The sequence below is a fragment of the Parasteatoda tepidariorum genome, chromosome X2 (assembly GCF_043381705.1).
Source record: "Parasteatoda tepidariorum isolate YZ-2023 chromosome X2, CAS_Ptep_4.0, whole genome shotgun sequence".
Lineage (NCBI taxonomy): Eukaryota > Metazoa > Arthropoda > Arachnida > Araneae > Theridiidae > Parasteatoda > Parasteatoda tepidariorum.
In genome coordinates, this window is record NC_092215.1 from 7,758,677 (window position 1) to 7,786,215 (window position 27,539).

Genomic DNA, 27,539 nt, shown 5'->3' on the forward strand with positions numbered 1-27,539 from the left:
TTTTAATATAATCTTAGAAAAGTCTTTATTAATGTGTTATTTTTGATCCTGAATTTTCCCCAAATTGAAACTTTCTCTTATCAAATAATATTTTATATTATATAGTTTTTCAAAAATTTTGTAAAAGAATTTAATTTTAATTTTTTTTATTTATTATCTTTTTAAAAAATTATTTCTGACATCTTAAAAAGTATAAAATAGTATCTTGAAATGATTTTTCTGTTAAATTTTTACTTTGGAGGAGTTACTGTGAGCAGGTGGCACATTGAAATTTTTCAACTTCAATTGGGTTCTATTAGTACATGATATATATTTTACAACTATGTTCAAAAGTCTTAACATTCATCTATTTCAATTTTTTTTATGGTGTTATAGATAATTGAATTTTTTACTTTTTAGCAGACGAATATATAAATAATATTAATGAATTGAAGCTGTATTTTCATTTCATTGATACAGAGAATAAATTTACTTAATTTTATAAGTTTTTTAAAATTTATTTTTCATTAGAAAATCCTATTTTACATTATAGAGAATACTTTTAGCTACATTAAAATTGGAGGAATAGTTCTTGTTTGGAATATGGTGGTGACATAAATATCGTTTCCTAGGAAATTGGAATTTGAAGCTTTGTATATGTTTCATGTGACATGAAACTCTATTAATTGTTGTAGCCCCCATAATATTTTTAAATTTAGACTACTTCAATTCAATATTTTACAGACTACTAGTTTTAGTGAATCGTATTGTGAATAAAAATAATTATCATGAATGATTGTAAATAGTTTTATGTTTTGAAAACTTTTACATCTTATAATATTGTATGTTTTGTGGTGGGAAATAATAGTTATAAAACGCTAGAGAGAAATAGTTTGTGATGATACTTTCAATATTCAATGCATACTTTTTTAATAATTGACAACATGCAATTTTTTATTAGCATTTAACACATTTTCACAGTTTGTTTATACTATGATTTAGGTTTATAATCATTTTTATGACCTTTAATGAACTCTTTACCCTGGTTTCAATTAATGTTATGTATTTAGTACCACTAAACATATAATTCTCTCTATATATATTTTTACCTTCAAAAATGTATATAACACTTTCAAGTACTTTTCATTTATGCTTTTGGATTTGTTATAAGTAATCTATGAATTTAAATAGTAGCTTTAGTATTTCATTATACTTTTAGATTTATAGGGATTAAAAAAAGTAATAATAAAACACTATTCAAAAGAAATCAATCATCTTTATTGGGTGATAGCTTTAAATAAAAAGAAGTAATAGAAGATTTGAAAATATATACATATGTAATGAACAGGGCCTTGCATATCAACATTCAAAAAAATACTAATTTAAAATATATTTTTCATATATTTTATAGATTGTTATTATTAAATGTCTGATTCTTTATCTTACCAATGGCTGTATTCATAGAAAAATGACATACATAGTTTTCAGAAGAATTGTCTCAAAATGTTTTCTGGGAAATGGAACTTATATGGAAAGAAATAATTATTTTTAAAGCTGTTGTCTCTTAATGTTGAATATGGAGAAACTTTCACATTAATATATATTTTTTTAAGAAAAATGGTAAAAATGACTTACATTTTTTCACACCTTACAATTTAATGATATCGAATTATTGTTTCTTTAAAATAGTAGTTTTTTTTTTAAAGTTTGTATTTAAAAAAAAGAGAATAATTAGGTATTAAAAACCTGTATTAATAGAATTGTTTTCTTAATGTTTTGTGTTCCTTTTTCTCATTTAAAAGCGCCAGTTTCAACAATATCAATACTTTTTAAAGTAATTTTTGAGAACCAAATTATTTTACAGTAGTAGATTGTAAATTACGCTAAGTTATGCATAGTTTTTAAAAAAAAAATGAAGATATTATTTAAATTGTTCTTCACCACTTAATAAAAAATGAAGCCACTCTACCACGTTTATATAAATCACTTCTAATTTAATTTAAAGCTATTGCACCCTCTGCTTATTTTTGCTGCCAAACAGAGTGCACCATAGTTCGAAAAATACTACACTTTATAGACTTTAAGGTTTTGTATTGTAAAATGATCAGTTCAACTATACAAACAAGAATAATATAATTGCAGATTTTTTATTTATTTATTATTTTTTTTTACCTGAAAAATGAGAACAGCTGTATTTCAGATCACAACAGCTTTATATTTAAACTTAAGTGACATAAAATATTGATTTCAACTCATCCTCATAAAATAATTCTCCGAAATAAATTGGAAACAGTCACCTTCAAATTCAGAACCTCTTCTATCAATGCAGCCATATAAATAAAAAACTGGGATAGTTAGATATGAAAATAAAATAAATATTTTTATTTCGCATCCATCATTTTAATTTCGCCAAAACATCAATTATGCCTTTTATTTATTAATTTATTTGCTGACAAACTGAAAAAAAGTGATTTGAACACATTAATGGTTATAAAAAAATTTTTCAAGAAAATTAGTAAAAAATCAATATTGCTACTATACACATACTTAAATTTAAAATACAAATATATCAATTTAAGGTTTATAGAATTAAAAACGTTTATTCTATAATGTTTTCTGTTTGATTTAAATTGGTTACTTGTAAGTCGTATTTTTTTAATATACATAAAATTTGGTAAGCAGTAGGTTTGCCACAATTGTACATAGAGAAATCTATTAAAGCAAATAAAAATGAGTCTCATTACAACTAAACATTAATAACATGATTAAATAAATATTTACATAATTCAGCAGTCACAATTTCGTTTGCTGTAAAAACGACACTAGTCGCGAAATTATGCTGATAATTAATTTTTAATTATTGGCATTAATTTTATTATAAAACTGAATAGTTAAAATTGATCATTAATTTTCTTTTACTTCTATTTTAATGTCTTTTAATTAGAGTTTTAGGTTATTTTACGTTAGGTAATTGATGACACGAGTCTTAATTTTTTTTAAAAAAGTAACTTAATAACTGGAAAGACAGAATAATACAGCACAATTTAAAATGCTTATGGTCCTAAAATACTTGTCATATTCTATCTATAAAATAGATAAATGCTTTTTCTAGCTATTTCTCTAATAACTGATTCATTTTCAATTAAAAGGAACTTTTAAGAGTGTATTGCTTAAACTCTGAATAATTGTAATTTTAAAGTAATTTTGTTGCGCTTTCTAGGAATAAGTACTCTTTTTAGGTAGAACAAATTGGCTGCTACAAACCTAATTTATTTTTAAAAAATTGTTTTTTTCCCCTAGAAATTTCATTTATTTTCTATTTATGATTTATTAATTTATACCGTTGTTTATTAGTATCATTTAATTTATTATTTAGTTTTGGATTGAAAAAAAAAAAACTTCCTGTGAAAACAAAACGACAGACTAAACAAGAATATCAATTAAATAATTTGAAATCTTTGAGTTATTTTCAATTAAATAAAAGATCTTTGTAATATAAAAGTAAATAACATAGAGTGACTCTGCAATTTGTAGTTGTTCTTACAACTGTTGCTCTATCTGCTCTTGAGAAGTTTGATTTCACTAATTCGAAATATTTCCCTTCAGCAAGAGTCATACAATGAAGTCTTAAACACTTGACACGAACCAAGTCAATGGCTTTGCTTGAACGATCACTGAATCTCAGTGTATCAGCATCCCATCTGATTTCTAACCTTTCTAATCCGGAACAGTTGTTAGCTATTGATTCCATCAATGAATCCACGTGTATCTTTTGAGATATCTTTGGGCAGCAATCTTCTGGCATACCCATAATTAAAATTCTAAAAAGCAAAAAATGTTTCTTTTCCAAAATCTTAAAACATAAAAGCAAAATTTAGAACTATTGTTGAATATTTGCTAAAATATAAAGGGAATTTAGTACCAAAACATAGAGGGTTAAAGGTTTATACAGTGCACGAAGTAAAAATCGGACCACCCTGAATAACTTGCTTTAATGATCGGATCTTCACGTTCTACAGGACTTAAATTTTAAAGTATCAAGGGAGTAACTTCATATTTGCTAATTAATTAAGGCAGACGATACTTTAAGTTTCGAAATTAGATCCCTGTCCAAAATATAGGGGATAGTCGCAGTCTGGGAAATATGGTCCCTATTGTTTTTTCAAGAGAGCGGTCCAAAGTTAAGACCTCTTTTACTTTACTTTTTGCGTATTTCCTTATACCTCGAATAGTTTTCATGCGAATTGAGAACTTTTTGCGCGCAATTATAAAATTCCTTTATTCAAAGATAATTCCTTGAAAAATATAACTTTAAGTAAATATTATTATTAGTATTATTTTATTTAATGATAGTCGAAACACATTTTTGAATTGTAAGGTACGCAAATTTTTTATATAATTTTAAAGGAGGAAATTTGAAATGGCAAAATACAAAATTTGTGCGAAATCGGTAGTTCCTGAGAAGTCGAATTTTGCAGAAGTCCGAATCCGTCGAAAAATCGGTATGTTTATTCTGTATGTTCTCTGTGCTTTATTTCGTAACTTTAAATATCGTCTGCACTAATAAATTAGCATGCTTGAGGTTACCCCTCATACCTTTAGTATGAAAGGATTGAGTCCTAGAACGTGAAAATCTGATCATTTGATCAAAAGCTATTCAGGGTGGCCCATTTTTTATTTTGGGCACTGCACTTATAGCATTTCAATGTTAAATAAAAGGTAAATTTTAATAAAAAGAAAACGAGAAGGAAGAAAAAATTCTAGAGGAGAGTAGATCTAAGAAGGCTTGTTTTTTAGATAGTCTGAGTTGTTACAGAAGCAGTAGAAACAATACATTCTAAGTGATTTTTTTTGAAAAATTGAGGTATTAGGAAACTATATTTCACACTATATGTATTTGATCTTATAAAAACAATGACATAACTATACAATATTGATTTGTTTGAGTCATTAAAGTTCAGACATCTCAGTGGATGAAGGTACTAAGTGACAGTGTTTATGGAGTGGAAGGAGATTCCAAATGCATTTGGCAACAAACAGTCGATGGATAACCTTAAAAACTGTTGTTCAATTAAAAAACCAAGAATGCGATAGCTATAATGCGAATAGAGTTAGTGTTAAATTTAGCGAACAAGAAATAATTGCAAGTGGCATGTTATGCTATTATTTCCTTTTGTGGTCAAAGGAAAAACTTTAAAAGTGAATTTACTCAAATTCATCAAATTAGTAGAAACGAGAGAGAGGATGCTTCAAAAATTCAAAGGAAAACATTAATAAGCAATAAATTTTAAAGTTTCTGTTAGAGAATATTACTACAGTGTATCAATTCAATAAAGCCACCTCTATTTTGAGCTCTAACAGGATATAAAGAAAACCAACGAGAACTAAGCATGTATTTAAGTCTATATCAAAACTCATATTAATAAGGAGTTTGGTTAGGATAAGGTTTTTTGGTTTTCTTTGTGCCCAGTTATGGCCCAAAATCACGGTGTCTTTATTTAGGTGGGACACACTGCATTGACCACCTGATCGGAACATCTGCTCCTGCACCCCAGAGCCCAAGGTTAAGAAAACTGAGATGGGCACAGTAGGCCTTGGCCCTTTACGGGCTGTCGCGCCACTGAGTTTAGTTTTTTACACTGCATTTATGCATAAATAAAAAATTAAAAATACAAAGAAAGCAAGCAAAAAAAATTGAAAATTTTTACTAAGAATTTAGAAAAAATTTAAAAAGTCGGAAAGCAAAATGAGGAAAAGATATATGATCTTGGACTTAACCTCAGCTCACACAATTAGGTCCGCCAAAAAGTGCTTTCTAATATTGTATTTATGTATCCAAATATATCAATACAAAAGTGACAGTACGATACTCACATTATCAAATCAAAATTTATCAATATAATAGTGACAATACAATACTCACGCTATTGTATTGCTATATTTTGCTTTGGCTATATTAATACAATAATAGAAAGGACTTTTTTTTGCAGATATAACCGTGTAAACGGACAACGAGATTATTTTAAAAAGTCGGAAAACAAAATAAGGAAAAGATGTATGACCTTGGACTTAACGTCAGCTCGCACAATTATTTCCGCCAAAAAGTGCTTTCTAATATTGTATTTATGTATCCAAATATATCAATACAAAAGTGACAATACAATACTCACATTATCAAATCAATATAATAGTGACAATACAATACTGACACTATTGTATTGCTATATTTTGCTTTGGCTATATTAATACAGTAACAGAAAGGACTTTTTTTGCAGATATAACCGTGTGAACGGACGACGAGATTATATCTTTTCCTTATTTTGTTTTCCGACTTCTTAAATTTTTTAAAATAATTTATTTAGTAATTATTTTTCTCTTTAAAAATAATTTTTGTCTTGTTTTCTTTGTATTTTTAACTCATTTTATGGGCTTTATGTACTTGAAGCTTTTGCGCAGTAAATAAAACCTATTATTATTTCTTCTTAATTTTCTTCGTCTCTTTCTTCTTTTTAGTCTCTTTATTATATATATATATATAGTTTTAGGTTANTATAATATAGCACAATAAAAACAAAGAGAAAAACGAGGAAAATTAATAAGTTTTATTAGAAGTTTGCGGAAATAATCGTGTGGGCTGATGAAGAGATTATATCGTTTCTTTGTTTTGTTTTCCGAAATTTTAAATTTTTTTTTTTAGGATATCAAAAATTATATTTTTTTAAATACTTTTGAAAAATTAATTTTAATAAATTTCTTTTCATTATTTTTTATTATTTTCCATATTTTCTCAATATTTTTGCTTTTATATATATATATATATATATATATATACATATACACAGAGAGAGTTAATAAAGTTTCAAATGGAAGGGTAATTCTACTCTGGTTTAGTTAAAATTTTTCCACGACTTTTTATATTTTCTATATCTGAGGACACTTTATTTATTCGAAAGTTATAGCGAAAATAGCAAAGTGTCGAAAGTGGTTTAATAGATTCTTTCTGAAGAAAGTGAAATTGCTATTAAAGTCATGGTTATATACAGCTGTTCTTTGCAAATACGATTCTGAAACATTTCTTCATGTCTTTTCAGCTGTCACGTTCAGCTGTTTGTTATACTCGAAAAATCTGTTATTAAAATTCTGGAGCTTTGATCAGAAGGTCACGAAATGTAACGCATGTTTTATTTGTGGTGATAATGTGTTGGTGAAACTTAGTTTTTTTTTCTTTAAAAAAAAAGCATGTAATGTTTTTAATTTCAAAAAAGAGAAGTGTTTTTCTTTTCTTAATATGAGCACCAATTCAAGGGGAAAAAATTATTTTATTAGAAATGTCCGAGGAAAACTTTTGGAGAAAAAAATAGATATTTTTGTTTCCGATTTTTCTCACAAAGTAATAAATCTCCCTTAAACTGATTTTACTAGAAATAACTGAAGGAAACCTTTGGGAAAAAAAACACAAAGAGGTACTTTTTTTCTCGATATTTTGTCATAATGAGCAAATATTTTTTCTTCCTAAACTTATATTACAAGGAGTGTCTGAAAAAACTTTAGAAAGCAAAATATAAAGGTAACTTTTTTCACTCCCCCTCCCCCCATAAAACAACGATACCCCTTAACTAATTAAAATCGTAAGTACAGAGCAAAAAATAAAAAAACGGACAGCCCTGAATAAATTTTGAGCTAATAATCGGATCTTCGCGTTCTAGGATTCAATCTTAAAAGGTTCGAGGGGGGTGATTTCAAATATGCTAATCAATTTTAGAAAAACAGAAGCAAAAGCGTACCTTCATTGAAAAACTTGTTTTTTTTTCGGCGGATTCGTATTTTTAAATTTGATATTTATTATTTAAAATTGATTTTATTTATAATAGTATTTTGAGGTAACCCCCTCGTGTCATTAAGATTGAGTCCTAGAAAGTGAAGATCCAACCATTAGATTAAAAGTTATTTAGGTTGGCCTGTTTATTTATTTATTGGCACACTGTACATGTTTAACTAAAAAAGTCAAGATGTACATTTAAAAATATGTACTTTTTACTTGAATAGTGAGTAGAAACAATAAATATAAACGATGTTATCCTGAATAACTTTGATCATAATTTCACGTAATTATCAGAAACGGTTCTTAAGTTGATCGGATTAGTAGTATGATTTAAAATTGACATCAAGACTCATGATTCAAAGGGTTTATGTTAAATATGCTAATTAGGGCTGAACCATAGTGGCTTAGGTGATAGAGCGCTCGCCTCCGTTGAGGTGAACCAGGTTTGAATCCCAGCTTTGGCTGGTTGATACGAATTCTGCTCCCAGCTCTCACCGACTACAGTGCTAACGTAATATATCCTCAGTAGTAGACGGATCATAGGTTAAAATTCCATTGCTGTCTGGTTAAAAATGGAGGTTTTTGTGGTTTTGCTTTCCGTTTAACGCAAATGCGGTTCCTTCAAAAAATGCCCTCCACGAAGGCAAATTTCACCCAATATTTGTTCCAGGAGTTCCCTTATCTTCTGGATTGGGTTCAAAATTACACATCTATAGAGTTGAACATTGGTAGTCTTGTGTTCCTAGAGTACATATATATATATATAAATGCCTTTTTTTTTGTTTAAAAAAAATTCCTGGAATTTGATACTTTAAGTATACTGTTGTGCCAGCTGTAATTATATTCTGAGTTACAAGCATCTTATATTTAACCATGTGAAATTGTTTCCTTGTTTTTTTAACTTTGCACCCTAACTGAAGATGCGACATCAAAAACTCTTCTGATTGATACTGTTTATTTTCTTTATAATGTTTGTATTTAGTTCATTTCTAAGTAACGCTGTTTTCTGTTGTTGTTGTTAATTTACGTCACACTAGAGCTGCACAATGGGCTATTGGCGACGTTCTGGGAAACATCCCTAAGGATTATCCGAAGACATGCCATCACAATTTTGATCCTCTACGGAGAGGATGGCACCCCCGCATCGGTAGCCCGACGACCTGCGCGCGAAGCTGTTTTCTGGATTTCATATTTAATATTCTACCTATTTGTTAAAACTCTAATTTGAAAATTTTGAATATGTTTGCTTATGTGATTGAACTGTTGCGCGCATTTCGAACTTTCGGAGTTGTCCCGGATGCCCCCTTACGGGGGCGGGGAGGGTTGAGCTAGTTATTGGTAGTCGTAAACTCAAAATTGGGTCAGCTGTTCAACAAGGGTGATAATACCAGAGTTAGAGTTGAGGTGACTCAGGGGATTGATTGCTCGTCTCCCATTCAGGTAACTCCGGTTCAATTCTCAGCGGTGGATGGTTGATACGAATTCTGCTCCTGGCTCTCACCGACTACAGTGCTGACGTAATATATCCTCAGTGGTAGATGGATTATGGGTTAAAATCGCATTACCGTAAGGCTAAACATAGAGGTTTCATGGTTTTCCTTTCTATATAACGCAAATGCGTGCTCGTTTCATCAAGAAGTCTTCCAAGAAGGCTAGTTTGTCCCAATGCTTGATCCGGGAGTTCACTTATGTCTTCTGGATTGGGTTAAAAATTACAAAGTTATGGAGTTGAACATTGATAGAATATTCTCCGATCATCATTGAAGTCAATAAATCAAATGAGGGATTAAAATAATTCAAAATCATCTTAGTTGAAGATGTAGCTTTAAAGCGGTTTCAAATGAAGGCGAACCCGCTCCAGTTTCATTGGTTTCGATCCGTGTTTAACTCTGTCTGCGCTTTATTTGTGAACTTTTTTTAAAAACTTTTTTTAAACTTCGCTTTTGAATATTTATAAGAATTTAAAAATGTTTTTTTTTTAAACTTAAATATGACTTTGCATATTTATTTCGCTTCATTGTTTTGTTTTAGTTTTGTTCATTTACGTCGCACTAGAGCTGCACAATGGGCTATTGGCGACGGTCTGGGAAACATCCCTGAGGATGATCCGAAGACATGCCATCCCAATTTTGATCCTCTGCAGAGGGGATGGCACCCCCGGTTCAGTAGCCCAACGAACTGCCGACCTGCACCGAAGTCGAGCACTTTACGGTAGAACAGTTTAATGAGGAGTAATGCCGCACACCCTCGGTCCCTACGCAGACTGATCCAAGTGGTCACCCACCCGCACACTGACCGTAGCCAGTGATGCTTGACTTCGGTGATCTGCTGGGAACCGTGTCTTAACGATCAGTTCACTGCGGGACATTGTATTCTGCTAGACAAAATTAACCAAAGTTAACTCTTATATATTATGTTATGTGATCACATTTTAGAATTTAAGTTCAACATTGTTATTTTAGGACTATAACGAAAATGAGGTTTATTTGTGTCAGTGTTCTTTTAGGAGTTTAAGGTCTACCTAGTCAGTAAAAAAATTATTTTAAGTATGAAAAATCTTATAAATAATTCTATTTTGTACAATATTAACACTTTAAATTGAATTTTAAACTTACTTAGTATTTCTTAGCATTGGTAACATAGCATTCCAAAAGTGTTCTGTTAAATGTGGAATATTAGATAATCCTAGTCCTCTTAGCATTGGTCCTTGAATTTTGACAAATATCGTTAAAGCTTCTTCTGATATGTTTTCATTTCTATCAAGATCAAGGGCAACTAGACTTTTAATATTTCCTTTTTCAATCCACTCTTTCAATACCTATGAATAAAAATATAACATTTTATGATACTTGTAATATTATGAATGAAATATTAGTTGGCATTAAACGATCTGATGAATTAGTTCCAACGATTTGAAAAACACGGAAGAGGATATAAAAGTACGTTAACTGTGTTCCGTTTAACACTAAACATACCAACACTTAATATATACCTATTTCTACCATAGCCGGACATTTTTCTGGATAAAAACTAACAGTTAATTAGAAATGAAGCAAAGCTATCAAAATAAAATATGATCTACTTACCAAAACATTTCGTTTTTGTCACTTTTTTTTCATAAAAATGGCAATTTAAAATTTTAGGTACTTTCTTGAAAATTGAATTCACAGTTATTCTGATTGAACTAACTACGCAACAGCCTTTGTAGAAATGTGCAACTAAAAGTACGTTAGCTGTGTTCCGTTTAACACTAAACATACCAACACTTAATATACACTCTTGTGCAAATTAATTGAAACAAACTTTTTTTTCGTGTTTTTTAAAGAAGATGTTTTGGGGTTGTTTCGGTTACAATGGGGTTGGACCTTTGCAGCCTATTGACGGTATGATGCGTTCTGAGCAGTACATTACTATTCTGGGTAAAAAAGTTGTTCCAGAGTTGAAGAAACGATACCCTGATGGAACAGGGATTTTTCAACAGGATTTAGCTCCTTGCCATACGTCCAAAATTGTCAAGAAATTCATGTCTGAGAATCAAATTGAGACATTGGAATGGCCAGGGAACTCTCCGGATATCAACCCAATTGAGAATCTCTGGGCCATATGCAAGAATCGCCTATTAAATATGGACTGTACAACTATGGAGAAGCTAATCACGGCGTTAATTCATGTGTGGTACAAGGACACAAATATTATAAATGACTGTAAAAAATTAGTGGAATCCATGCCGAATCGTGTCCAAATGTTAATAAAGTGTCGTGGAGATCATATTATGTACTAAAAATTTTTGAGTTTGTATATAAATTTAAATAAAATAGCATTTTCTCTTAGTTTTCTGAATTTATTGAGTTTGTTTCAATTAATTTGCACAAGGGTGTATACCTATTTCTACCATAGCCGGACATTTTTCTGGGTAAAAACTAACAGTTAATTAGAAATGAAGTAAAGCTATCAAAATAAAATATAATCTACTTACCAAAACATTTCATTTTTGTCACTTTTTTTTACATAAAAATGCCAATTTAAAATTTTAGGTACTTTCTTGAAATTTGAATTCACAGTTATTCTGATTGAACTAACTACGCAACAGCCTTTGTAGAAATGTGCAATTAATCGAATGCAATACGTTGAACAGGCATTACATCGTAATTTCTGATCCAATAACCTTATAAAGTAATAAATTGTTCTCCCGGTCAAATGACCGGTTGTGGTAGAAATAGGTATACGATAAGTATTAATCGGAACAAACAAAATATAATAAAATAATAATAATAGAATATTAACTGTATATAATTGTTAGAAAAAGTCATGAAGTGAAATGTGCAAAAGCGATAAGATGAACAGCGCATTTTCGATGGCAAAGTTCTTAAACGGTTATTATTTGACCGTTTATGGTATGTTTAGTGTTAAAAAAAGAGCTTAATTATTATCCTTAAGTTTCAAAATCAGTTTCAAAGCTTGCCAAAAGATGCCACTGATGACTAGTAAAAACTATCAAACAATGTGATAGTATCAAAATATAAAAACAAAATTTAAATTAACAAGGCACTTTTCTTTTATTGTCGACATCGATGAGCAGTTAATCCATTTGAGTGGATTTGTAATTTTAAATTAGACACTGAAGTTATGAGAACTTCATCGGAGTAATTCACATTCACAGAGGATCATTATTCACGTGTCTGTAATAATAATAAAAAAATAAAAACAAATTTAATGAAGGTAATGGTGACTTAACAATTGTTCATAGCAAACACCGACACAAAAACGATAATAAATGCTTTTAAAAAGAGTAATAAAACTAAATTATATTGTTGATCCGGGTAATTTTTCAAAATGCGTATTTTGAGAAGTCAAATATAGGTTCTTAATTAAGTTTAAATCGATGCTATTCATAAGTAGCATAATTATGATTTTGTAATTGCATTATTAAATTGCACTATTTTATTGGCAAGAAAGTAATTTCGGTTTTTTTACCCTTTGACTCAGAATTTTTAGTAAACCTATTTCTAATACTCTTTTATTACTTTATATTAATTTTGGTCAAAATAAGTGAAAAGTATTATATTTAGCTTTTTATTAATTTATGGTTATGAATTACAGCATAAAACATCGTTGCTTTTGTTCTGTGTTAAGGAAAAATCGTCCAAACACGACTCACTTAAAAAAGCAATAATCTTTCAAATTTGCAGCTATTTAGATGTAAGGGAAACAGTTATTCGTCTCCGAAATTTATTTAATTTATAAACCAACTATTAATAAAGTTACAACAGCATGAATGAAAAAATAATTATTTCAAATAACTTTTTTTTATATTTTCGTACAAATTCATTTAAGATAATCTAATAGATTATTTTCGTAACTATTGGACTGTTTTTTTTTTATAATTAAAAAATACCGAAATATAATTTTACTTGTAATCAGAGTAATATATATATATATATACTGTTAAAATTTTCATTCTAAAATTATGGTAAAATAATTGGCAGCTGTCTGTCCATCCGATTAACCGTAAATTTTTTGGTAAAAAACAGTTTTTTCCTTTATGGTTTTTTAACCATTTACAACTAGCATTTTTCAAAAACGTAAAAAAAAAAAAAAAAATTAATTATTTAACTGGACATAGGCACTCGGCTTTTCGTAAGGTAATGGGCATTGGAGAGTGCCGGACACCGGAAATTCTTCATGTGTTGAAGGGAATGGAGGAAATATTGTGGTGTCAACACTAGGATTCGAACTCCAGTTTTGTCGGTCATGAGATTGTCAGGTAAGCCCGCTCGGCTATGATATGTACGCAGTTGCAAAGAACTACGTAGCTTCATTAGGTGGTTCTAGTTGGAGCGATAAAATTTTGGTTGTTTAACTGTATAAGGTGAGAGTAGTTAATAAACAGTTTTCTCAAACTTAGCAGTTTGATTACCATTTTATTTATGGTTATTTGACTGTTTTGAATAAATATGGTAAAATAACCATTCAATAAATTGTTATTTAACCGTTTTTTCCGAGAAATTTTTAACAGTGTATATATATTAAAGGGACACCGGTGTTCCATCTGCGGCAAAGAGTTAATGTAAAATAAAAATTTTTCTAGAGAAAGAATTAACTTTAATAAACTTAATATTTTCCATCCTGTTGATGTCCTTTTGCCATTTCCGGCTACTTCATGATCCCGCCCTTTAAATCTAATCATTAACTGGTTATTTTATAGTAAGGTTTTAATGGTTGCAGCAATATTGGAAGATATATTTTATTTTAAGATTCATGATTTCATATTACAGATCTTTGCTTTTTCCTTCTTTTTTTTTTATAAAGTGTAAATATTGTCTCACCAGAAACTAGTATAATATTTTAAATATTTTTTTTACGATTTCATCGGATTATGAAAAATCTAAAACCATTCAATTTGGGGATCGTTGCTGTTATTGAACTACTTTCTTCATTGAGCCCCTTCCATTATTTCATCGTTATTAACGACACACGCTAACTGTTAATATAATGTAATTTAATTAATTTATATGACAATTTAATAGCATGAGTTATTTAAAAATATCGTACAATTTATATAATTAAATTAAATATTATTAAATTAAATATTATTAAATTAAATATTATTAAATTAAATATTATTAAAATAAATATTATTAAGTATAAATATTAAATATTATAGTTAAATATTATTTAGTTATAATAAGTTACGTTATAAGATTTATTATAACTAAACATATAATATTTTAACTAAATAATGTAACGTTACACAACTCTTTTATCCTTCTGTATTTAGTGAAAAATAAGTTTTTGCTGCTTATGAGATTTAGACCAACCGATAGGATATACTGCAGCTGAGAAGATACAGAGTAAAGATATAATGTGAAATAATATAACATCAAATAATATGACGTTATATTTAACGTCAAATATAAAAATGCTTGAAATTCAAGGAGAATTTATGAAACAAAGCCGTGAGTTATCTGATCTTGGAATATGTTCATAAAGCAAACATTAAGTCACGAGACAAAATAGTAAAATACTTACTGATATCTACATCTTTATGAAAAATTATATTTATGAAATTTGATGATAATAATAGCAAACTTTGAAAACTTAGTATAAGAATATAGAAGAACAATTTTATAGCATTGTTAGATGGTATGGTACGGTACTTGGTACTATAATATTTTTACTACAATATAAAAGCAATTTATATTATTTTATTTTATATTATCATAATAACCAAGTCTTTTTCGAAAGTAAAAAGAGTCAGCCATAAGTAATTTATTTGAGTAAATTTTATTGTTTTTACAAGAATGGCAAGTGAAGCATGAAATTTAGATATTAATAATATTTTTTTTTTATATAGATCTCGAAGTTTTGAGTTCAAATATGTGACATCTTTTGAGATAATTAATTTAAATGTTTAAGTAATTGAATTTTTTTTCCATCCATTTAAAAATAAAATTGTTGTTTCCATTGTTTACGAAACTTTCAGAAGTACTCTAGATTCAGAAATTTTCACTTATTATAAAACCTCTCAAAGTTTCAGGACTTCAAAGATTATAAATGCAATAATTTTTTTTTTTGTCATAGAAAAATTAAATGCTTCGACTTATTTTTTGACAAATTTTTTATCAAGTTTGCAAATTTAGAAAGAAAAAAATTTAAACAAAAGTTATTTTTATGAAATTTTCATTAGATTAGTGCAACGCCTTTATTAGCCCTAGCATTGGCTGTTATTTAATTCCTGCTGAAGATTATTTATTTCGTAAATAAAAATTTATAAAGATTTTTACCTGGTCTGTAAATCCGTCTTGTTGGCCTGCTGCTAGATATCGAAGAGCAGGTAATTTCGTCAGAAGATCTATTAGACAATCAGAGGACAATTCAGTTGCTGTAATGTCTAATTCCTGAAGTACTGTTTTATCCCATTCAGCTGCCATCACGTGTTCACTTTTTAGAGCTATTTTAAAATAACAATAAAAGAAATTTTATTTTTATTAAATCTGTTATGCAAAAAAAAAACCTTATGATGTGGTATCACAAATAAATGTTTTTCTTTTTAATACAAATTATCTAATTAATTAGAAATAATTGCACAAGCCAGTAACTAGATTAACCCTTTAATGCAGAACTTTTAATTGGTCAAAATAAGTGATAACACAATAGGAAACAGCAAACGCAATCATATAAAAAATATAACGCGAATTGCATTGACGCACGTGTTGTTCAAATAAGCTTAAGCCAACTTTAAGCTTTTGCTAACTTTTTTCACACTCGAAAATTCTTTTAACCCCGAGACTTAAAATGTTTATTAAACATATTTTTCATACTTTTTTCATTATTTTGTATGAATCTAAGCCAAAATGAGAGAAAAATATTATGCTTAGCATTTTAATAATTTATGGTTTTGAAATACAGCGTGAAACACGACTCACTTCCAAACAATAATTTTTCAAATTTGCGGTTATTTAGGCCTTAAAGAAGTAGTTTTTCATCTTTGAAATTTCTTTAATTTACAAAATCAATTATTGATAATTTTCGGGAATATGAGTGAAATTTTTTTTTTCAAACTACGCGTTTTGAATTTCTAACAGATTTTTAGTAACAACTAGCTCGTTTTTTATAATTAAAAAAATACCAAAATATATTTTTGCTTGTAATTAGAACGCTAAAAAAGCATTTTTAAAGGGACACGGGTGTCCCATCTGTGTCACTTGGTAAATTGATCACTTGGTGGTCATTATTCTGTTATTTCCCAACAATAATAAATTTCTATAAAAATTTTTTTTTTTTTCGTTCTTTGAAGGATAGTTACATTGAATTTCATTCAAATTTCGAATCATTTGTAATTGTCGCGCATTTTTTTCTCGATAAAGTGCATAAAATTACCGATTTTATTATATGGATTTCAAGACATTCTCAACATCATTATTGAGGATACTCGTTTAGTAAGAGTATTATATTTTTTATAATCCAAATTTTTTTTTGTTGTATTTTAAAGAAAGGTAATGCGATTATTAAAAATTTATTTTGTTCGGTAAACTAAAAAATTTGTAAAATGAATAATTTAATTATTCTTTTCAATCTGCTCGGTACATAAGATAATGCACTTTATAACAAAAAAATCGACGCACCAAGAAGCAATCATCCGATTGCTTTGAAATTTCGTATGCGTGAATGTTTTGAACAGATCAGGCTGGAATGATGCCGACTGGGGACGTATAGTCTTTAGCGATGAATCCCGCTTCCAACTGTGTCCTGACGATCATCGAAGACGTGTTAAGAGACGCACAGGGCAGAGGGGGGATCCTGCACGCCACTATTGCACGCCACACCGGACCCCAACAAGGCATTATGGTCTGGCGTGCCATTTCCTTTGACTACCGGACCCCTTTGGTCGTCATTAGAGGTACACTTACTGTACAGCGGTACGTCGACGACATCCTAAGACCTGTTTTGCTACCGTTCCTTTTGCAGCACCCTGGGCTGGTTCTTCAGGAGGATAATGCCAGACCACATACGGCACGTGTTGCTATGAACTGTCTGCAAGCTTGTCAAACTCTTCCTTGGCCTGCCAGANGAATTTTTAAATTCTGCAAAGGCGGCAGACTCGAAAAGATCTTATTTTTAAGTATCATGGTTGATCAGGAAATCAATAACACAAGTTGTAGAAATAAATACAACTCTCTCTGGCATCTTCAGCATGAGTGACATAGTTCCGTAAAAATAATTGCTATTTGACAACTAGTTAAATTTTCCTTTTGTGACGTAACTAAGTTAACTGTTAACTGATCATGAAACCGAAACGTAAATATCTTCCTCATAAAAATGCTTATCTTTGCTCTGAATATGAGCAAAAACTGATTCTGAAGCATACAGAAAGGTTCTCCTTTTTTCTCAAGCATACATAAAGCAGAACTTGTTACGTAATTCAACCGGTTGAAACTCTTTCTTTGCTTATAGTTTGTCTAAAATAAGAACTCCCCTTGCCATTCGTCTTGACCCGTGGCGGTGACTATGTTAACGAGGTATTACTATTTCAGTGTTGTCCTGTTTAGGACAGGGTTTGGCTCTGGTCAGCTAGAGAAACGGAATTTGAATTGTGTTAACTCTAAAGTGAAGAGAATCTACCCTCTCTGAAACGCGCCATTCTTGTTTCCATAACAGCAGACGGTCTCAGACTTTGTTGCTAGGGGGGTTCTTACCGTAGACAAACCAAAGGAGATTACATTACTTATGAGGGAAATCATAAATATTAAAATTAAAACAGTTAAGAGGTTCCTTTCGTTTCACTGGGGATCCGTCCCATCACCAAGCTTATGGCAAAGAATAGAGCGAAATTCGTCAGAAATTTTAACTTTGCAGATTCAGTAAAGGTAGGAAGGGGGGCTCTAAAAAGTTTGTTAGCACTGGACATTTTTTAATTACTCACCTCCTAATCTTTGGAGGTATCGATATGAATTAATAACGAGATGGTTTTCTCTGTATCTGATTTTGTACCTTATATTAACGTCTGTATGGCATATTATTAGGAGTGCTCCTCTAATCATCGAGAATATATTTCAGTATGTTGATGATTACGCAAACATTTTCTTAGGGTCAAACTATTTTCACTTTTTGCTCAGTACATAAAAGTCGTAAAAATGTAGTCACACTATTTCTCCATTTTGTTCATGTTTATTTCGCATGATCTTAACTTTATGAACTAAATATGAATTTTACATTACATTTCAGGTGTCTACCGCTTGAGGAAGACAAAATAAAAATTCAAAGTTACAGTGCTTCTCAGAATTTCTCCCTTGAAAATTGTTTTTTCACCATTTGATAAATATCTGCAAAATGAATATTTTTCCTAATTTCTAAGTAATTTTTTTTATATGCATATGAAATATCAGAGAATGACTATTTTAGACCAATGATATCCCGTGCCAACAATGTGATAGAAACTATGTGATAAGAACACTTTGTTCTAAATGTTAGATAACGAAATAATATGAAATTATAGTAAATTACAAACAAATTAGCATGAAATCATGATAATTAAATCTCTACGAAGATAAATTTAAAGGTAAACATGAAAAAAAAATTTCAATCAAGGAATAACTTACCTATAAGATGTAAAACTTCTAGCCCATTGATGAAGTTGTAAATTTTTCGCATAAAACCTTCCATAAAAATAACTTCTGATAAGCAAATACACATTGTCCGCAGCCTGCTGGGAAATGTTTGTAAATCACTAAAGTCATGAAGTTGCATAGCAGTTGAAAAATCAAGTAACATGTGAGTAAGAGAAGTACATTTATAAGCCAATTCTTGAAGTACTGTATGGGTAATCAATTCGATTGGTAATTCTATATAACGCAATGATGGTCCTGAAATGAAACGTTAATAATATTATCAAAGAATGACTTGGGTAGTAATATATAAAAGAAAACTGTATTTATACACTATTAGAAATTTCTCAGAAAAAAGGTTAAATAACAAATTATTGAATGTTTATTTTACTATATTTAATCAAAACAGTCAAATAACCATAAATAAAATGGTAATCAAACTGTTAAATTTGAGAAAAACTGTTTAGTAACTGCTTTCACCTAATACGGTTAAACAACCAGAATTTTATCGCACCAACTAGAACCACCTAATGAAACTACTTAATTCTTTGCAACTGCGTACGTATCGTAACCGAGTGGGATTATCTGTCAATCTCATGACCGGCAGAACTGGAGTTGAGTCCTAGTGTTGACACCACAATATTTCCTCCATTCCCTTCAACACATGAAGAATTTCCAGTGTCCGGCACTCTCTAATGCCCATTGCCTTACGAAACGCCGAGCTCCTATGCCTAGTTAAAGAATAATTTTTTTTTACGTTTTTGAAAAATGTTAGTTGTTAATGGTTAAAAAACCGTATAGTTTTGTATTCATGGTCTTATAACCATACTTTTTGTAAATGGTTTTAAAAACCATAAAGTAAAAAACTGTTCTTTACCGTAAACTTTATGGTTAAGCGGATGGACAGACAGCTGCCAGTTATTTTACCATAATTTTAAAATGAAAATTTTAACAGTGTAATAATAGCATTAAGTTAATAAATACTTTAATATTAAAAATTATGCTAATTAACTTGTGTGAATGAATGATACTCGAAGCAGTAAGATTGCAAATCTTATGTGAAAACTTGTTCATTAGACCAAAAGTTATTCAAGATGTTTATTCCTATTTTTATTTTGAGTACTGTACTTTAAACTTATGAGAAATGTAAATGAAAAAAAAGTGTACGTACCGAAGCGTACTGCAATTAGGGCTAGTAGGGTTTCAATGTTTGTAACATGTAATCCAGATACATCAGGCCGTAACGATACGTGTGTCCATAGTCTTGAATCACTTGAAATCATCCTCCATTTTTTGCACACTCTAGCTAATCGTCCAACTTCTTTGTGGGGAAGATAAGTGAATATTTTGAGTAGAACTTTATCCGGCAATTTCTCGATTGTCTGAAAATTAAAACATCCTTTGTTAACACAAATAGATTGCAGAACAAGTAAATAAGCAAACCAGAAAATAGAATATTTTGTATTGTGTCCAAAAACTACAGAAATAAAATCCAATTCACTAGTATATAAGACATGTTAACTCGATTCTATGTTGGGATACCTTTTTCATAGATGACGGTAGACATGGTCGATAGCAAGTCTCCCCACATTGGTGACCTGGACGTGATATGAACAAGCCTACCTTGACAGAAGCGCCCACTTCGATTTGAACACACCCACTTCGATGGATGGTCCACATTGAACAGTTGACTTGTAACTGCTACATTGTCCTCTTCATGCTGTTGCTACTCAGTCTCGATCACACGCAGCGTACAACGTATTCATTCGACTGCTAAAGGCAACATAGGAGCAACCACGACCGTGAACTTAATACAGCTCTCACGATCAGCACTCAAAAGTACGGTGATCTTAATACAGCTATCCCGGCTTCTCACAGAACAGCAATGAATCAACTAGTTGTATCCGTCCATCGAATTCTACCACAGCTATAATTCTGGTGGGGAAATACTGTATTGTGTCTACCACTACAAAAATAAATTACCAATTCACTGGTACATAANATCATTAGACCAAAAGTTATTCAAGATGTTTATTCCTATTTTTATTTTGAGTACTGTACTTTAAACTTATGAGAAATGTAAATGAAAAAAAAGTGTACGTACCGAAGCGTACTGCAATTAGGGCTAGTAGGGTTTCAATGTTTGTAACATGTAATCCAGATACATCAGGTCGTAACGATACGTGTGTCCATAGTCTTGAATCACTTGAAATCATCCTCCATTTTTTGCACACTCTAGCTAATCGTCCAACTTCTTTGTGGGGAAGATAAGTGAATATTTTGAGTAGAACTTTGTCCGGCAATTTCTCGATTGTCTGAAAATTAAAACATTTTTTGTTAATACAAATAGATTGCAGAACAAGTATACAAGCAAATCAGAAAATAGAATATTTTGTATTGTGTCTAAAAAATACAAAAATAAAATCCAATTCACTAGTATATAAGACATGTTGACTCGATTCTATGTTGGAATACCTTTTCATAGATGACGGTAGACATGGTCGATAACAACTCTCCCCACATTGGTGACCTGGAACGTGATATGAACAAGCTTACCTTGACAGAAACGCCCACTTCGATTTGAACACGCCTACTTCGATGGATGGTCCACATTGAACAGTTGACTTGCTACTTGTGACTGCGAAATTGTCTTCCTCACGCTGTTGTTACTCAGTCTCGATCACACGCAGCGTACAACGTATTCATTCGACTGCTAAAGGCAACATAGGAGCAACCACGACCGTGAACTTAATACAGCTCTCACGATCAGCACTCAAAAGTACGGTGATCTTAATACAGCTATCCCGGCTTCTCACAAAACAGCAATGAATCAACTAGTTGTATCCGTCCGTCAAATTCTATCACAGCTATAATTCTGGTGGGGGAATACTGTATTGTGTCTACCACTACAAAAATAAATTACCAATTCACTAGTATATAAGACATGATAACTCGATTCTATGGCGGGGTACCTTTTCATAGATGAAGGTTGACATTGTCGATGTATGGTCTGCATTTCATATTTTATTAATCGAAGCATTATTTTTTTATGTTACCTATTATCTTGCAACGGCAAAAGTTTAAAATTCTTATTAATGAAAAAATTCTAATATTAATGACAATTACTTTCTTCAATAACTATATTCACGGGAAAAATAATTATGGTAAAAATACCGTACTAAATGGTAATTTCAGGCAAAAAACAACAACTTGATTCCGGAAAATAAAACCCAAGTATACGGTATTTAAACCATTTGTTTGGCAATTTTTTTGTTCATACGGCCACAGTTAGCCGGAAATTCTGGTTTTCAAAATTACAAGTTCTTATTACCTCCCATTTAGTAAAACATGCTATAGAATAAATGATTTTTAAGTCATGCTCGAAGGTATCAAATTTGAACACATTAACCAAATTTTATTACATATTATAAAACTATATTTTATTATTAATTTCTCCAAAATGAATACCAAAGCGCTTCGCAAAAATTATCGAGATCTTTGGTCTTCCCATGGAGCCAAAAACACAGTAAATTTTATCATATTCTGGTAATTTTTTATGTACTTTTCTCTCATTGTGAGTATGCACCACTAAAAATTTTCTTAAATCATTTTTTTAAACTGAAATATTTTTCATATTTTTTTATTGAAAAATATATATATATTTTTATTGAAAAATAATGTGTTGAAAATATAGTAACAAGAATTGCTTTCAGTTTTGGAATTAGTCAAGTAATAGTAACATTTATTGTTTAATCAAATGAAATATTGAAAATTTAATTTCAGTAGTATTACTTTAATTTTTAAAATTAATTTAAAAGTAATGTCACAAAAAAATTTACCAGTAATGTATTTCAAATTCAGAATTCATATTAATAGAATAGAGCAATTGATCACTTATGCTGCTTAAATTTCCTTGAATTACTTTATTTTTTACACTGATAAAAAATCAGGAATAAAAAATGATTACAGTAACTTTTTAAAAATCTCATTCGTAAAAAACGTTTGAACCATTAGAATTTAAAATAAATTGAATAAAATATTTAGTAAAAAAATTATTACTTTTTTTGCTTTTAAAATTTTTTTGTTGTAATCATTTAGCTTAATGGAATTTATTGATGTAGTAAACTATTTAGTAAAAAAGAAAAAAAGCTAATGGCTAAGCTGACTGCTTTGTTGTAATAAATGCAATAACTGACTATACTGTCATATCTGTGACATCTAACAGTAATACTGTTTACCAAGCTGTTAAAGAGGATAGAAAAAGGAAAAAAATCAGAGTAAACTAATGGCAAGTTTTCGGTGAATAAAGGACATTGTATTACGCTAAACACAGGTATGAATACGAAAATATTCATTAAACCTAATTTTAATATTAAATTTTATTATTTCTCATCTGCATTTAATCTTATTTTACTTCATTAATGCATATCGTTAACTTTTTTATATTATTGCAAATCATTATCCTTTAATATTATTTTAATTATCATCATTGTCATATTCCTTATTTCATATCTTTTAAAACTTTCGAAGAAGTAACGATTTAATTAAATATTTCTGATCACTTGCAATTTGTATAATACTGGGTAAAATAGAATTGCTGCTACGAGATTGCTTTATTTTTTAAAATAAAGAAAGAAGAAATTAACAGGGTCCCTGAGCTATCTATTCTCGTTCTAAAGTCGAGGTAGCTAAAAATAAACTTACATCAGCAGGAATTCTTATCGAAATAGATTAGCTTTTCTCTAAACTTGAAGTGAAGTTTTTTAAAAGTACTTTTTAAATTAAAGTAAGTTTCAAACAATAAGTTATCGAATTAAACATAAAAAAAAACGTTTTTAGGGTGGTATGTATGCAAAATAACTTAAATAAATAGAGGAAAAATATAAACGCTGTTTTAATTGTTAGTATCATATACTGACAAATTTATATTACATTTTTATTCTATTACAAATTCTCTTATATTACGTTTCTGTATTTTTCAAGCTTTTATTCAAACATCGTAGTATATTCATACTATACTTATTTCCGTATACTAAAAATTTCTATACCATATTAAATAACTACCATTTTATTTCAAAGACTTATTTTTTATTGATCGTAATATATCTGTTATGGCTTATAACGGGCTGTTGAGGAAATGCTTTAAAGGAAACAGCAAATTGAATTTTAAAAATATTATTAAAAAATAATCATTTGTAAAAATTAAAATTTACTAATTTATCATTTGAAAAATTAATTTGGTATAATTACAATTGTAAAAAGTGATTTTGAGACCTCATGTAACTAATTGCTATCTTATCATGAACTTTTTTTTAGTTTTTATTTATTTATTTTTTGCATTCAAAACTATAAACAACTGTCATTATTTTTACACATCATAACTTACCTCAAAGATACTGCGATAACTAACATTATACGGAAGCTCATTATTTTAAGGATTTTTAGCACTTTCTGGCAAAAGTTTTTCATTTTAAATATATCTTAGAAATTAAGTTGTGAATTACTTGTCTAGTTTCATAAAATAATAATAAAAAATCAAAATAAGTACGATTTCAGCAAAATAATAAGTCAATAAAGAAAAAAATTTCGTTTTGGAGGGGCATATAAACGATTAAAATAAAAAAATATTATAAGCGCGACTCATATCTATAAAAATGATGTCCCCAATAAACATGCATTGCAAAGTTTTAGTGTTGTCACAGTTTTATCAAAATGATAAATGAGCTGTGTGACAACAAACCTTTCAGACGACACACGCCCCTGCCTCTTCTCTTATCTTTTAGCACATTCTCAGCAAAATTGTTTAAATCTTGATTCATAAAATAGTATCCTGCTCCAAAATATGGTGCAAATAAGCTACAATGTTCATGAGGTTTTAACCTAATCCATGTTCTTCATGAACCATAAGATGAACCATAATATGGCATAAACAAGTTCAAGAAAAACAATAATGCATTTAAACTTAGAACTCTATAGCGGTTGAAGCAAATTTTTACGACATTACAATACAATACGCTCCCAAATTTCTTAAAATGCATAATTTTACTTGATTTATGAATATTATAATATTTTATGTCTCTAGACACACTGAATAAATAGTGAATGTTAAAAACCATTTACTTAGTATACTATAAATTAGTATCATAGTAAGGTTAAAGCAAATTTTAACGTATATTACAGTACAATAAGCTTCGAAATTTCTAGCAGTGCATGTTTTTGTTTGATTTATTAACGTCAAAAAATTTTATATCTATAGATGCACTGAATAAATGATGAATGTTAAATAATATTTACTTAGTATAATATAAATTAGTACCATATTAAGGCTGAAGCAAATTTTAATGATATTGCATTACCATACGCTCCAAAATTTCTAACTGTACTTGATTTATTAATCTTATAAAATTTTACATCTATGGACGTGTTAAAAAAATTATGAATAATGAATGTTAAATAATAGTAATAATACCTTTTTCCCAATGGTGACCACCAGAATTTTTAGATAAAATTAAATTTTTTAAATTTTTTGTCACCAAAATAAATTTAATTTTGTGCAAACGTTGACTCCTAATGATATCTTTGCATTTAAATTCCTGCATCATAGAATTTTAATATGGAAGACAATAAATTAAAAGAAGGATATTTGACAGGTTTTTACTCAAGTTATTTTGTATGTATGTATAGAAGTTTTATGTTTCTTATTTATGTTTTTTTTCTCTATTTTTTGTTATGTTAGAAAGGAATATTTCACATTTTTTGTAACTGTGTAATTGTGATGAATCTTTTTTTAATTTTGACATGATGCATAGGTATGTTTGTCTGGAAATTTTTTTTCTATAACTACTAATCGTAACTCACATGAAAGATATACAAATTGCAACTACTTATGTGGATATAAAATAAGAACTCACTAACTCTAAGTAATGGATTTTCAAAACGGAATTTTTCAGAGCGGTGGCCTCGAATTTTTTTTTTCATTTCTCGTTCAAATTACGAACAACAGTATGCATAATATTAACGTAATTTACGCAGCACCTAAGTATTTTTAAAATTCATAGTTTTTTACTAATTTAAGTATAAATCTCTAACTTTTCTGACTTTTTTTCAGTGGTATATAGGCATTTTATTATAATTATTTCTTTTTTAAAAGAGTAAAAATGATGTATAGCAGAAACTATATTAATAAATGTTCACATGATTAAATTTTTATGTAAATAGGATTAAAAACTTTAAGAGACTGTTGGGCTGTTGATTTAGTTATCCTCAAAGAAGAGTTTCTATAATGCACTTGTTTAGTTTCCTTGAACTTTTTTTATTAATTCGCCTACACATGGTTCAAAATTAATAAAATAACGCAAAAGTATATTAATAATTTGGTAAGTTTTAATCAATTATATGATTAACAAATAAAAATAAATAATATTTTCCCAACTCTTCATTACATTTAGCCATGATTAAATCATATAAATAAAAAATAAAATTATGCAAGCAATTATAGAATGTGCAAGTTTATTGGATATTTTTTTATAAAAAAAATCCACATTTGAAACATAATATTAAAACTTAATTAAATAGTTTAGTTAGTTCATAAGTTATATAACGTTATAAAACTATATAGTTTAATTAGTACATAAAACTATATAGTTTAATTAGTACATAACCTCTTCCTTGCGTTATCTTTAATAACTATATAGTTCAATTAAAATTCATTTAAGAATAAAAACAAGAAAATGTGTTTTGATATTTCTTGTGAAATACATCAGTATATAAACTGTTCATATGCTGACTTCATATACTAATCACATGCTCATTAATTAGTATATAATCTCTTCATTACTTTATATTTAATATAATTCAATTAAAAATAATTTATTAAAAAACAAGAAAATGTGTTTTGATACTTCTTGTAATACACATTACTTTATAAACTCTTCATATATTACTTCAGATACTCATTAATTCAGGGTATAAAACCTTCATTATTTTATATTTAATAACTATATAGTTTAATTAAAAATAATTTATAAATAAATACAAGAAATGTGTTTCAATATTTTTATAAAACATATCATTAGAGAAACTCTTCATTACTTTATCTTTAATAACTATATAGTTTAATTAAATAACTTATCAATAAACACAAGGAAATGTGTTTCTATATTTGTTGTAAAATATATCATTATATAAAATCTTCATTACTTTATCTTTAATAACTATATATTTTAAATTAAAAATTACGAAAATGTCAAGAGCTTTTGCAGGAATTATTTTACAATTCTGGGAATTATTTTACAACATGACATTGAAATTGTAATTAGAATGTGATGTGTCATAAGTAAACAAGAAAACACGTGCTTCTATTCATTGATATATGTCTAATTTTTGAATAATTTTATGTAGACTTACTGCCGTTGGTATAAATCCATTTCTTCCCGTTTCATCTTTATCTTTGAAGCCGGTTGTAATAGCGGCTGATGACACATCGGCCCACATTGAGAATCTACGATCCATACTGAAAACAAGGGGCTTTATAACCTCCTATTGTTTGGCAAAACACACCGGAAATAGTTTTTCTCAATAGGATTTATAATTCCTTCAGTAGAAATAGCACTGTTTCTTGCTCATTAGAATGG

General features: G+C 29.1%; 1 protein-coding gene across 1 annotated transcript; it reads right to left on the reverse strand.

Moving 5' to 3' along the window:
- Positions 1 to 1,235: 1,235 nt before the first annotated feature.
- On the reverse strand, positions 1,236 to 27,539 carry LOC107452982 (F-box/LRR-repeat protein 7). Its single transcript, XM_071188303.1, has 6 exons — positions 27,313 to 27,539; positions 21,011 to 21,221; positions 18,901 to 19,164; positions 15,586 to 15,752; positions 10,417 to 10,619; positions 1,236 to 3,800 (listed from the first exon to the last, which is right to left on the reverse strand). Exons 1-6 carry the CDS (start codon positions 27,415 to 27,417, stop codon positions 3,449 to 3,451), a joined length of 1,302 nt encoding a protein of 433 aa, XP_071044404.1. The 5' UTR covers positions 27,418 to 27,539; the 3' UTR covers positions 1,236 to 3,448.

Bases quoted from the DNA above. Each gene is read 5' to 3' on its own strand.
- LOC107452982 (XM_071188303.1), bottom strand. From the start codon at position 27,417: ATGGATCGTAGATTCTCAATGTGGGCCGATGTGTCATCAGCCGCTATT. The intron at 10,620-15,585 runs GTAAAAATCTTT...TTTTATTCATAG, and splicing joins AAGACGGATTTACAGACCAG to GTATTGAAAGAGTGGATTGA. The intron at 3,801-10,416 runs GTAAGTTTAAAA...TTTGCTTTTTAG, and splicing joins CCAATGCTAAGAAATACTAA to AATTTTAATTATGGGTATGC.